This window comes from Mandrillus leucophaeus, unplaced genomic scaffold (genome assembly GCF_000951045.1).
Source record: "Mandrillus leucophaeus isolate KB7577 unplaced genomic scaffold, Mleu.le_1.0 Scaffold737, whole genome shotgun sequence".
NCBI classification, from domain to species: domain Eukaryota; kingdom Metazoa; phylum Chordata; class Mammalia; order Primates; family Cercopithecidae; genus Mandrillus; species Mandrillus leucophaeus.
Genome location: NW_012107997.1, coordinates 621,045 through 635,139, shown reverse-complemented (window position 1 = coordinate 635,139; position 14,095 = coordinate 621,045). Strand labels below are relative to the sequence as shown.

The 14,095-nt window shown below is 44.0% G+C and overlaps 1 protein-coding gene across 6 annotated transcripts in view; it reads right to left on the bottom strand.

Moving 5' to 3' along the window:
• The window catches only part of USP39 (ubiquitin specific peptidase 39), a 39,137-nt gene that overhangs the window by 16,606 nt on the left and 8,436 nt on the right, over nucleotides 1–14,095 (bottom strand). For 4 of the 6 annotated variants that reach the window (XM_011965803.1, XM_011965804.1, XM_011965806.1 and 1 more), the window contains 5 exons: nucleotides 13,170–13,239; nucleotides 10,646–10,740; nucleotides 8,404–8,540; nucleotides 6,197–6,349; nucleotides 2,361–2,586 (listed from right to left, as the gene is read on the bottom strand). In XM_011965803.1, the coding sequence (XP_011821193.1) occupies nucleotides 2,361–2,586; nucleotides 6,197–6,349; nucleotides 8,404–8,540; nucleotides 10,646–10,740; nucleotides 13,170–13,239 (681 nt within the window). Of the gene's footprint in view, nucleotides 1–2,360; nucleotides 2,587–6,196; nucleotides 6,350–8,403; nucleotides 8,561–10,645; nucleotides 10,741–13,169; nucleotides 13,246–14,095 lie in introns of all 6 variants that reach the window. The other 2 variants (XM_011965807.1, XM_011965808.1) reach the window with 2 other exon arrangements.

Here is a 14,095-nt window from a genome sequence, read left to right as displayed (position 1 = left end):
GCAGTCTGTCTATGCCAGGCACTTTTCTCTTCTGCCCACCATGTCCTCTCTACCTGGAATGTTCACTCCCCATCCCAACCTGCCTCCACATCTACCTAAAACTCAGGGTCTCTTCCTCCACTCTGACCTCTTATCTACCTCCCACATGTTCAGTTGAGGGGGTCCTTACTCCATGCTCCCCTCCCATAGCACAGCACTTAACACCTGTATTTACCTTTTCTAAAAAAAGATAGTTGAGCCAGGCGCGGTGGCTCACGCCTGTAATCCCAGCACTTTGGGAGGCTGAGGCGGGCGGATCACGAGGTCAGGAGATTGAGACCAGCCTGGTTAACACCGTGAAACCCCGTCTCTACTAAAAATACAAAAAAATTAGCCAGGCGTGGTGGCACATGCCTGTAGTCCCAGCTACTCAGGAGGCTAAGGCAGGAGAATCACTTGATTCCGGGAGACAGAGGTTGCAGTGAGCCAAGATCGTGCCATTGCACTCCAGCCTAGGCAACAGAGCGAGACTCCGTCTCAAAAAAAAAAAAAAAGACAGTTGAAATTGCTTACTAATTTTTTTTTTTTTTTTTGAGACGGAGTCTGGCTCTGTCACCCAGGCTGGAGTACAGTGGCGCAATCTCGGCTCATTGCAAGCTCCGCCTCCTGGGTTCACGTCATTCTCCTGCCTCAGCATCCCAAGTAGCTGGGACTACAGGCGCCCGCCACCACGCCCGGCTAATTTTTCTATTTTTAGTAGAGACGGGGTTTCACCGTGTTAGCCAGGATGATCTCGATCTCCTGACCTTGTGATCCACCCGCCTCGGCCTCCGAAAGTGCTGGGATTACAGGCGTGAGCCACCGCGCCCAGCCTGCTTACTTATTTTTAAAGACAGGGTCTTCCTCCATTACCCAGCTGGAGTGCAGTGGTGTGATCATAGCTCACTGTAGCCTTGAACTCCCGGGCTCAAGCAACCTGCCTCAGCCTCCCAAGTAGCTCAGACCACAGGCTTGTGCCAGCACACTCAATCTTTCTACATAACTTTATTTCCCCACTAGACTGTGAGTTCTTCAAAGAGAAAAATCTTGTATTTTATCCCTGCTGCTCTGAAACCTAGCACCATGAGTGAACGTTGAACAAACTAATATGGATGCTAGACGATATGATATGAGATTCAGGTACAAAGTTACACTGTCCGCCTTACTCATAAGGCAATAACACATTGGGTCTGGAGAGATAAAAACAGTCAAAATAGTTCATCAGAGGCTGGGTGCAGTGGCTCACACCCATAATCCCAGCACTCTGGGAGGCCAAAGCGGGTGAATCACTTGAGGTCAGGAGTTCAAGACCAGCCTGGCCAACATGGTGAAACTCCCTCTCTACTAAAAATACAAAAATTAGCTGGGCACGTTGGCAGGCATCTGTAATCCCAACTACTTGGGAGGCTGAGGCAGGAGAATCCCTTGAACCCGGGAGGCAGAGGTTGCAGTGAGCACAGATCATACCACTGCACTCCAGCCTGGGCAATGGAGTAAGACTCGGTCTCAAAAAAAAAAAAAAAAAATCATCAGAATACCCTAATGCGGGACATGAAAAAATGAGGATAGGTGACAGGTGTTTAATAAAAGCTAGTGTCTTTCCCAGTCTCCTGGTATTCCCCTAAGCCATACAGTTTAATTTACCAAATAAGACGGACTTTCTATTCAGCTACAATCTACTGGGACTCTTAGCAGGGCAGACTGGTCAGAGAAGAATGAGGAACCTAACCACAAAATCCACTTGACACTCCTGGCTACTCTCAAGATTCACTGCAGCTGGGTACAGTGGCTCACGCCTATAATCACAGCTACCTGAAGCTGAGGCAAGAGGATCCCTTCAGTCCAGAAGTTCAAGGCTGCAGTGAGCTACAAATCCCACCACTGTACTCCAGCCTAGTCAAAAGAGCAAGACTCTGTCTCTTAAAAAAACAAAACAAAACAAAACAAAAAAAGGCCAGGCGCAGTGGCTCATACCTGTAATCCCAGAACTTGGGAGGTCGAGTAGGGTGGATCACGAGGTCAGGAGTTCGAGATCAGCCTGGCCAACATAGTGAAACCCCGTCTCTGCTAAAAATACAAAAATAAGCCAGGCATGGTGGCACGTGCCTGTAGTCCCAGCTACTTGGGAGGCTGAGGTGGGAGAATCACTTGAACCCTGGAGGCGGAGGCTGCAGTGAGCCGAGACCATGCCATTGTACTCCAGTCTGGGTGACAAAGTGAGACTCCATCTCAAAAAAATAAAATAAAATTAATTAATTTAAAAAAAATTCACTGCCAAGTAGAAATAAATTTGTTCATCAAACTAGTTTTGTTGTCCTGAAACATAAATGACTTGTTCTTACCTTGTTTGGTGATCTGAAAAGTCTTCTTACTGCAAAGTACAACCGCCTGAAGCATCTCATGGGGAGACACATGTGCTTTGAAATTTCGAGGGTTCCAGAGCTTTCTCATCAGCTCTCCAAAACGCTGGACCAACAAGAACATGATATCCCCTGGAGGACGCTTAATGTTCTTATAATTGTCTTCTTCCAGAAAGTAGTTTCGGAGAGGAGGAACATTAGATAGAGCCTGAAAATCAAACACTCCGATTAACCCAAAGCCCCTTTGTAGGACCCCTTGAGCCAAGCTCTTCCAACTAAAGTTCTAACAGAATCTTGTGATGTGCCTGTGATGGCCTTAAAGAGCCAAAGTAAATCGACCCTTGGAGAATCCTACCCAGGCTCACATTACAGAAACATCATTAATATTGAGTTTCATATGACCTACGGTTCTACAGACACTTTGCTGATGTGGATACCACAAAGAAGGTTAAAACAAAACAAAAAAAAAACCCACAGGTATTCAAATCTCTATCAACTTATTCAACAATTTCCTTTTGTTACTCTAATTATGCTGTGACAATACTTAAATTCATAGAGTAGAAAGGTAAAATCCAAATACCCTTTCCTTAATCATCCATTTTGGCTGAAGCAAAAATAACTACCTAGGAAACACAGTTCTCCCATCTCTCAACTCCACACTAAAATAATATGAAAATTATCTTAAAATTTGATGTTTTCCCATAATAAAACCATATAATTGTACATAAAAGTAAATATAGGGAGCTGTGAGGACGCAAAGGAGTAAGAATGATATAACGACCTTTGGGGACTTGGGGGAAAGAGTGTGAGGAGGGGTGAGGTATAAAAGACTACACATCGGGTACAGTATACACTGCTCGGGCGATGAGTGACCAAAATCTCAGAAATCACCACTAAATAACTTATTCATGTAACCAAAAACCACCTGTTCCACAAAAACTTATTGAAATTTTTTTTTATTTTTGGAGACAGAGTCTTGCTCCATCCCCCAGGCTGGAAGAACACAGAGAGCACTTTAACCGTAGAGGGGATTAGGAAAGCCCTGACAAGCTGAGCCCAGCTAAAGAAACAAGGACTTCCAACTTGTAGAATAATTACTTCAAAGAGAGATTTACTCTCAAAACAAGAGGATGCATAAAGTTTATCCTAATTCTCAGTTGTCTATCTTATGGAGAAATGTTGCACTCTGGCTTCAGCAACAATACAAATAATATTGGACATCCTCAGAGAAGAATTATCCACCCTCCAGATGGATGACCTGGTCCAGTCAACCCTATTTTAGCGGAAACATCATCACACAGGGTTTGTTCATCCATTTATTTTTATAAAGAGACGTTCCTACACGAACTAAAATTCATCAGAAAGCCAAGACTAACAGCTCTGACCAAATCCAAATTCTATCTGTCCATCCTATAAGTTTTCACTCAGCGGGGCATGGTGGCTTACACCTGTAATCCCAGTACTCTGGGAGGCCGAGGGGAGCGGATCACGAGATCAGGGGATCGTCCATCCTGGCTAACATGATGAAACCCCATCTCTACTAAAAATGCAAAAAATTAGCCAGGCGTGGTGGCACGTACCTGTAGTCCCAGCTACTTGGGAGGCTGAGGCAGGAGAATCGCCTGAACCTGGGAGGCAGAGGTTGCAGTGAGCTGAGATTGCGCCACTGCATTCCAGCCTGGGAGACAGAGCAAGACTCCATCTCAAAAAAAATTAGTTTTCACACAGTCATGAGAGGATTTAAAGGGAACAATCTGATGAAAAGTCTCTCTCTACCTAAGAATTTGACCTTTCCACAGACTAGGCATGACACCAAGAGCAGACACCAAATGTAAAAACTACGCCTTTACAGTTTTTTGTCCAATTCTTCATGACAAAAATATCACTTAGAAAAATTTAAAGGCCAAATAAGTACTAGCAGAAAACATTTGCAACATATCCAACAGAAAAGGGCATAACTTCATTATATATTTCTTAAAGCTCAGTAAGATGAACCAATAGGAAAGGAGTCTGTAAGGTGCAATAACTCAAGAAAAAAATATAAATAATCAACTTTAGAAGTGAAGCAAGTTTGGGTGCAGTGGCTCACACCAGTAATGCCTGTACTTCTCAAAGTCCTCAAAATTCTCCAACAGCCTCGAATTCCTGGGCTGACAGGATCCTCCCACCTCAGCCTCCCAAACAGCTAGGACCACAGGCATGCATGCACCACCGTGCCCAGCTAATTTTTTTTTTTAAACAGAGACAGGGTCTCGCTATGTTGCCAGGCTGGTTTCAAACTACTGGCCTCAAGGGACCCTGCCACTTTGGCCTCCCCAAGAGCTGGGATTAGAGGCATAAGCCACCGTACCCAGCCCCTCACAATTTATACATTTTTTCCCCAGTAAGCCTGTGTTTACAATTACAATTTTTTAATCACGTTCTTGGTGAAGTAGAATTATTGTTTTCTTATTATACTTACCAACATTTAAAAATTGGCCGGGCGTGGTGGCTCACACCTGTAATCCCAGCACTTTGGGAGGCTGAGGCAGGTGGATCATGAGGTCAGGAGTTCAAGACCAGCCTGGCCAAGATGGTGAAACCCTGTCTCTACTAGAACTACAAAAATCAGCCAGGCGCAGTGGCAGACGCCTGTAATCCCAGTTACTCGGGGGGCTGAAGCAGGAGAATCGCCTGAACCCGGGCAGCAGAGGTTGCAGTGAGCTGAGATCCCGCCACTACACTCCAGCCTGGACAACAGACTGAGACTCCATCTCAAAAAAAAAAAAAAAGAAAAGAAAAGAAAATAGGACAACTTTGGTTTTCTGTCTTTTCCATTTCAGGGTTATGAGCATATGGGCAAGAGAAAGTCATTGATCAGCCAGCATGACAAACATCTACACCATTTAAAAAAAAAAAAATGCATCTGGCATGTTTCTTACTTGACACTGCAAGGCAACACAGACTTGGTCCCACATTCCCTGGAAGTTACAAAGGCCATGAGCCAGAGGCATGAAAAAGCCTCACCATTTGACAGCAGCCCAGTGAGCAAAGGAATGCTCTGCCTATTGCAGAACAATTACTCAAGTAGAGTCCTTAGCAAGACTTGGTGTCTGAGGATCATCTGACTATACTCTATAAGGCGGCAGTAATTTCTTTTTTGAGATGGAGGAGTTTCGCTCTTGTTGCCCAGGTTGGAGTGCAATGGCATGATATCGGCTCACTGCAACCTCCACCTCCCAGGTTCAAGCGATTCTCCTGCCTCAGCCTCCCGAGTAGTTGGGATTACAGGCATGCACCACCACACCCAGCTAATTTTGTATTTTTAGTAGAGATGGGGTTTCTCCATGTTGGCCACGCTGGTCTCCAACTCCTGACCTCAGGTGATCCTCCCACTTTGGCCTCCCAAAGGGCTGTGATTGCAGGTATGAGCCACCACGCCCGGCCAAAGGCAGTAATTCCTTGGCCAGTATACATACTATTTCCTGTCCCTCTCTTTTTTATTTTTTCTTGAAACAGAGTCTCACTCTGTTCCCCAGGCTGGAGTGCAGTGGCACGATCTTGGGTCACTATAACCTCTGCCTGCCGGATTCAAGTTGATTCTCCCACCTCAGCCTGCCGAATAGGTGGGATTACAGGCTTGCACAACCATACCTGGCTAATTTTTATAATTTTAGTAGAGACAGGGTTCCGCCATGTTGGCCAGACTGGCTGGAACTCCTGACCTCAGGCAATCCGCCCGCCTTGGCCTCCCAAAGCGCTGGGATTACAGGGGTGAGCCACTGTGCCCAGCCTTCTGGGTGTCCTTCTCTTCCTCAGTGTTCCCGTCTTAATCTTACCTGAAGAACGGCGTTGGCATAGTCATTGGCCTTTATGTTATTCAGTCCCACGATACCCGGCAGGTAAGTGGTACCATCATATGCCCGGGACAATTTGGCTTGCTTGTCCAAGTTTGCAATTTGCTGCTTTGTGAAAGTGGGCTTCAACACATACTGCAAAGCAAAAGAAAATGCTAAGTTATTTAAGAGCTGAGTTCACAGCCGGGCGCGGTGGCTCAAGCCTGTAATCGCAGCACTTTGGGAGGCCGAGACGGGCGGATCACAAGATCAGGAGATCAAGACCATCCTGGCTAACACGGTGAAACCCCGTCTCTACTAAAAAAAAATACAAAAAAATTAGCCGGGCGTGGTAGCGGGCGCCTGTAGTCCCAGCTACTCGGGAGGCTGAGGCAGGAGAATGGCGTGAACCCGGGAGGCGGAGCTTGTAGTGAGCCGAGATCTCGCCACTGCACTCCAGCCTGGGTGACAGAGCGAGACTCTGTCTCAAAAAAAAAAAAAAAAAAAAAAAAGCTGAGTTCACAAGAAATGTCTACAAACAACAGCAATTTCTACAAAAACAAAGAACACTTTGGCCATGAACATCCCACCACACACAGAAAAAGTCCCAATCAGTAGGTGTAAAGATTGAAGTAACACAGGGTAGATCCTCTCCCATGGTTAATCTACAAGGGGATCTCTGTGTCTAACCCAAAATCACTGAATCCCAGGTCTTTTCATAGACCTCAGATCTGGTCAACTCATGAAAACTGACTGCCAGAAACTATTAAGTTCCTAAAGGCAGTCTAAGTCTCAGATAGAACCTCCCGGGAGCAGCACATGTACCTAGCTTTGGAGCAGGAGAGTTTCCTCCATTCTGGGTGAGACTGAGGATCTCCACGAGTCCCTGGTACTGGAAGAGCAGGATCAGACTCTTCTCAGGCAGAGTTACCAGAGTCATTATGTCACAGACTGGACAGAGGTCATCCCAAACTCACTTTGAAACACTGAATTGAGCCCAGTTTCTCCCTCTATAAATACTGTCCATACTTTTTTTTTTAGACGGAGTTTCACTCTTGTTGCCCAGGCTGGAGTGCCATGGCACGATCTCGGTTCACTGCAACCTCCCACTCCCAGATTCAAGCAATTCTCCCACCTCAGCCTCCCAAGTAGCTGGGATTACAGGCATGTGTCACCATGCCAGGGTAACTTTGTATTTTTAGTAGAAATGGGGTCTCATCATGTTGGTCAGGCTGGTCTCAAACTCCTGACCTCAAATGACCCACCTGCCTCCGCCTCCCAAAGTGCTCAGATTACAGGCGTGAGCCTCCGCACCCAGCCTGTCCATAACTATTTTAATCTCAACTACTAATAATAGGCTTATAAAATTTTTACAAGTAGAAAAAGCAGTATTTCAAAGACTAAATACCACCATTTCCTTAAAAATAAACAGAACATGACCAACCTGGGCAACACAGTGAGACTCCATCTCTACAAAAAATTTTAAAAATTATCTGGCCATGATGGTAATGCCTATAGTCCTAGCTACTTGGAAGGCTGAGGTGGGAGGCTGAGGTAGGAGGATCACTTGAACCCACGAGGTCGAGGCTGCAGTGAGCTGTGATGGTGCCACCACACTCCAGCCTGGGCGACAGAGCGAGACTCCGTCTAAAAAACAAAAACAAAACAGAGCACTTGGCACCATGAATATGCCCCAAGTGCTGAAAAGGAAAATAATAATCAAAAACCCAACACTAATCAAAGCCCATGCTCAGCACAATGAGTGTCTCTTGGTACAGGTCACAAACTAGAGCCCAGAGATGAGACATCTGTGGCTGGATGCTCTGGTCCCATCATATGTTAAAAGCAGCCAGAAGCTGGTGTGCAGCTTGGTAAATATTGTCCTACACCAGGACCAATTCATATTCCTGCTTCAAAGTGTGGAAGAATAATCACAAAAACACTTTAAACCCCATCAGAATACACCCATATTTCTTCAGTCCTAGCCCTCAATGTTACAAGTAGAAATGACAGTTAAGTTATAGACTACAGGCTGCAATTATGAATTCTGACCTTACCCAGTTTCCCCAGTTCTTCCCAAAAGGGAAAGCAGCCTCTCGATGCCCAAAAGGACTGAGATTCTTCCCTGTCCTCAGATGGGGCAGTCCCCTGGGAGCCCTGGGATGGCTCATTAAAGAATGGACCCCAAACCAACCCTCTTAGACACACACCGTGATATCCTCCAATGAGGAATCGATGATCTCATAGTTGTCTGGAAGGCAGTAAAACTTGAGGGTATGGAGGTTGAGGAAAACATGGTGGCTAAATTGGACACTGTGAATGTAGGCGTGAGACTTCAAACCTCGGCCTGTAGGGAAGGGTGAAAGGCTGTAATAGAAGGGCAGATACTAGAAGGCACAGATCAGGTTTGCTTTTCCTTTCATTATTTTCTACCGGAACATGTTAGCATCCGCGAAAAACAAATATTATGTCATTCATAAAATGAATCCTCCACATGAAGTTCTCTCATAAAAAAATTAGCAAGAAAGACTAGCACATTAGTTACTTCTTTCTCTAGATGGCGTAAGACATTGACTGGGGAAACAAAGTTCACTATTTTTTGCAAATATTTGTAAAATACATATCATATATAAAATATAGATAATCTCTATATAACTATATATTCACATACATAGTTTCCTATATATATGAAACTAGAAACATCTATGCATATGTGTGTGCATAAATACACATATACATAAATATATACATATCCTATGACAGTCCATCATCACTCAGTCCTGAATTTCCAAATGCCCATATTCAGGACAATGCTGTATCTATGTAACTTTTCTCATATTGCTACTCCTTTCTAGAATCTCTCTCCCCTAACCATTCAAACTCCTATGTCCTGCCAATTCAAGTCCCACCTCCACTCCTTCATGAACTCAACATCAACACTCCAGCTAACATTGATTTTTGCACATTTTAACTCCTACTGCACTTATTTTTACTCAGTGCCACGGTCCAGCAGTAATCTTTATGGTCTAACAGAACTTGCTCGTTGTTTCACATGTCAACCTTGACTCCTTAGAAGCTCCTAATAAGAGCAAAGAATATAGTTTTTATCTCTTTTTTTGAGACAGGGTCTTGCTATGTTAGCCAGGTGGATCTTGAACTCTTGGCTTTAAACAATTCTCCTCCTCAGCCTTCCAAAATGCTAGGATTACACGTGTAAGCCACTGTGCCCAGTTGTTTTTACCTCATTTGAATCCTCCACTATACTATGTACATGGCATCTGCTTGGTGTGAATGAGTTGAAATGATACATTTTCAGAAAAAAAAAAAAAGGTATAAAAAAAGTCCTTTGAGCTAAAGGATACTTCAAAAAAAAAAAAAATTGTAGCCTGGGTAACATAAATAAGGCCTTGTCTCCACAAAAAAAATAAAATAAAATATTTAGCCAGACAGCGGGGTGCAATGGCTCACATCTATAATCCCAGCACTTTGGGAGGTGCAGGCAGGCACACTGCTTGAGCTCAGGAGTTTCAAGACTAGCCTGGGCAACAGAGTACAATCCCATCTTTTAAAAAAAATGTGGCTGTGCGCCGTGGCTCACGCCTGTAATCCCAGCACTTTGGGAGGCCAAAAAGTGTGGATCACTTAAGGTCAGGAGTCCAAGACCAGCCTGGCCAATATGGTGAAACTCTGTCTCTACTAAAAAATACTAAAATTAGCCAGGTGTGGTGGTGCATGCCTGTAATCCCAGCTACTCGGGAGGCTGAGGCAGAAGAATCGCTTGAACTTGGGAGTCAGAGGCTGCAGTGAGCCAAGATCACGTCACTGCACTGCAGCCTGGGTGACAGAGTGAGACTCCATCTCTTCAAAAAAAAAAAATTAGGCTGGGGGCAGTGGCTCATGCCTGTAATCCCAGCACTTTGGGAGGCCAAGACGGGTGGATTACCTGAGGCCAGGAGTTCAAGACCAGCCTGGCCAACATGGTGAAACCCCATCTCTACTAAAAGTACAAAAATTAGCCAGGCATGGTGGCGGGTGCCTGTAATCTCAGCCACTCCAGAGGCTGAGGCAGGAAAATTGCTTGAATCCAGGAGGCGGAGGTTGCAGTGAGCCAACCTGGGCAACAAAGTGGGACTCTGTCTCAAAATGATTTTTAAAAATTAAAACTTAAAAAAATACATATATTAGAGATTCGAGAACCCAGAGTCTTTGAGATTACAATCTTTCATATGACTAGCTCTTTCTCCCTTTCAGATATATCCAGGTTCTGATCAGTCAGAGAACCTCTTATTGGTTTTCTAAGAATATTTCAATTTCCTGGGAACAAATAGAAATTATTAGATATGATTCCTGAGAACAGTTTACTTTCTTTAAAAAAAAAAAAAAAAGTCCCTCTGGAGCAGAACTGCAGCTAGCTTGAAAAACTTAAGTTTATAATTCCTAACATTCATTTACCTTGAAAGTACTTGCCACACACCAGACAGGCGTAAGCATTGATGTGTGAGAGGGAGATAGAACACAGTTTCTCAAAGTCAAAGTCCAGCACACTCCTAAGGAAACAAAACAGAAAAAAATAAATAGGATGGACACGTAGGAAGGCACTCAAATGAAGCAGTGTTGGCTCTATGACCCATGATACCATACAACATCCTTCAGAAAACAGTTCCCAACCATATATACACCATGGGGGACACTGATGATTCCTCACCTCCACCCGCCATGCTCCAAAGCACTGTTGAGGTGTCTCCACCAGACACACAATACCCAGGAGTCTCTCTCTCATTACTGTTTGTAACCAGTTCAGGACTTTTCATTGCAGTCACTTTCTCTAGAGGGAAAGCTACAAGTCAGACTAAGGTTAACAGTACCCCAACAGCATTCTGGAGGTGGAGAGCACATAAAAAGGGTAAAAAAATCCTTGCATAAAAGAAAAACATATCACTTAAGCCCAGGAGTTTGTGGCTACAGTGAGCTCTGATCCACCACTGCACTCCAGACTGGGATACAGAGTGGGATCCCCTCCTAAAAACAAATAATTAATTTTTTAAAAATGTATTTTTATCCACAGAAACAAATGAAAAGCCTGAAGAATTTTAAAATACCTACACAAATAGACCTATTTATTCAAGTGCAAAGTGAGTACTGGGCAGTAAGGAACAAAAACCTTACCTCCACTGAATCCACAAAGAGATTTAGTCTCAAATAGTAATTCTTAATTAACTGATAATGATCCCAAAGAGCTATGGTATCTAATTTATTAGAGGCCAATAGACAAAGTGACTATTGACAATTAAATTTAAAATACAGCTGTCCCTCAGTAGCCACACGACACTGGTTCTAGGACACCTTCAGATACCAAAATTTGGAATGTTCAAGCCCCTTACAGTTGGCCCTTTGTATCTTCAGGTTCCATATTCTGATACTGAGGCTGACTGTAATTCAATTAAATAAAATTTAAAATTCAGTTCTTCAATTGCAGGAGCCACTGAAGCCACAGGTAGCTCATGCCTGCCATAATGAACAGCCCTTATAACTTTTTTGGTGTTTTTTTTTTTGAGATAGGGTCTCACTTTGTCATCCAGGCTGAAGTGCAGTGGCACAATCTCAGCTCACTGCAGCCTCAACCTCCTAGGTTCAAGCAATCCTCCTGCTTCAGCCCCCCAAGAAGCTGGGACTCCAGGAGTGCACCACCACACCTGGCTAATTTTTTGTGTTTTTTTGTAGAGATGAAGTTTTGCCACGTTGCCCAGGATGCTCAAACTCCTGAGCTCAAGCAATCTGCCTGCCTCAGCCTCCCAAAGTGCTGGGATTACAGGCACAAGCCAGAGAACTCAGTCATAACTTTTTTTTGTTAAGTTTTTTTAAAAGATGGGTCTCGTTGGCCGGGCACGGTGGCTCACGCCTGTAAACCCAGCACTTTGGGAGGCCAAGGTGAGTGGATCACCTGAGATCAGGAGTTCAAGACCAGCCTGGCCAACATGAAGAAACCCCATATCTTCTAAAAGAAAATACAAAAATTAGCTGGGCGTGGTGGCAGGCACCTGTAATCCCAGCTACTCAGGAAGCTGAGGCAGGAGAATCGCTTGACCCTGGAAGGCAAAGGTTGCAGTAAGCCAAGATCATGCCATTGCCCTCCAGCCTGGGGTACAAAAGTGAAACTCCGTCTCAAAAAAAAAAAAAAAAAAAAAAGGTGGGTCTCGTTATGTTGACCAGGCTGGTCTCAAATTTCTGGCCTCAAGTGATCCTCCTGCCTTGGCCTGCCAAAGGGCTGAGATTACAGGTGTGGACCACCACACCCAGCTCTTACAAGAGTAATTATATTATTATAGAACATTCCCCTACAATATAGGTTGAAAAACATTCTACAGGCCACCTGGGAATCAGAGAAAAGAATGCTATGATGAGGTAAACCACCTCATCTTTCAAACAAATTTGTGTTTTTTTCTGCTGAATCCCAGGCACCCAAAAGAGTATCCAGTACATACTAGATACTCCATAAATATTTCAATGTGCTACTGTTATTTTAGGATACTATGCATCCTATTATCCCAACATACAAATGCAAAATAAGCTAAAAGCTCTTTAACAACATGTGTTCTAGCACTTACAATCAAAGAATAAAGGGTAACATGGCAAGAAGCACAACTCTCTAGACAGGTTTAAATTTGGGGGGAAGGGGGAGGGATAGCATTAGGAGATATACCTAATGTAAACGACCAGTTAATGGGTGCAGCACACCAACATGGCATATGTATACATATGTAACAAACCTGCACACTGTGCACATGTACCCTAGAACTTAAAAGTATAATAAATTAAAAAAAAAAAAAAAAGTATAATAAATAAATAAATAAATAAATAAGCTAAAAAAAAAAAAAGAAGTAAAATTTGGGAAAGTGTTGTTCAATGTACAGTCAAAAAACTTTCTATATAGATTCCATTGTTCTTGTGCTATCCTCAGCATCTCTGTCCTACTGACCTATTAATGGTGTCCAGGTATGGGCAGTGGCGGCTCCTCCGGTCCTCAGAATCCACTCGGCCATTCTTTGCTGAAAGGAAAATCATCACAGGCTTTGAAAATGGGAAACCTATACTCAGTGCCAACTAGCAGTACGAAAAGAAACAGAAATGGGAAAAACTAATCAAGATGAGTTCCTACTGTTTGGGTGGCAACATCGAAAAACAAGTCCACTAGCCAGGCGTCGTGGCTCACACCTATAATCCCAGCACTTTGGAAAGCCAAGATGGGCGGATCACCTGAGGTCAGGAGTTTGAGACTAGCCTGGCCAACATGGTGAAACCCCATCTCTACTAAAAATACAAAAATTAGCCAGGCATGGTGGTGGGCGCCTGTAATCCCAGCTACTTGGGGGGTTGAGGCAGGAGAATCGCTTGAACCTGGGAGAAGGAGGTTGCAGGGGGCCGAGATCACGCCACTGCACTCCAGCCTGGGGACGAGCAAAACTCTGTCTCAAAAAAAAAGAAACGAAAAAAGTCCACTAATAGAACAAGCCACAAACTAGGAGAATACATTTGGTATACATAAAATCAACACAAGATCTGTTTGCATTTTACATAAAGAAATCCCATAAAGCATGAAAAATATGAAATGTCACAAGCACTAAAATAAACTAATTGTAATACAAATGTACCACTATATAGTTGTGTATTTGTTTTGTTTTGTTTTGTTTTTTGAGACAGAGTCTCGCTCTGTCACCCAGGCTAGAGTGCAATGGCGCGATCTCGGCTCACGGCAACCTCCACCTCCCAGATTCAAGCAATTCTCCTCCCTCAGCCTCCCGAGTAGCTGGGACTACAGGTGCATGCCACCACATCCAGCTAATTTTCATGCTTTTAGAAGAGATGGGGTTTCAACATGTTGGCCAGGCTGGTCTCAAACTCCTG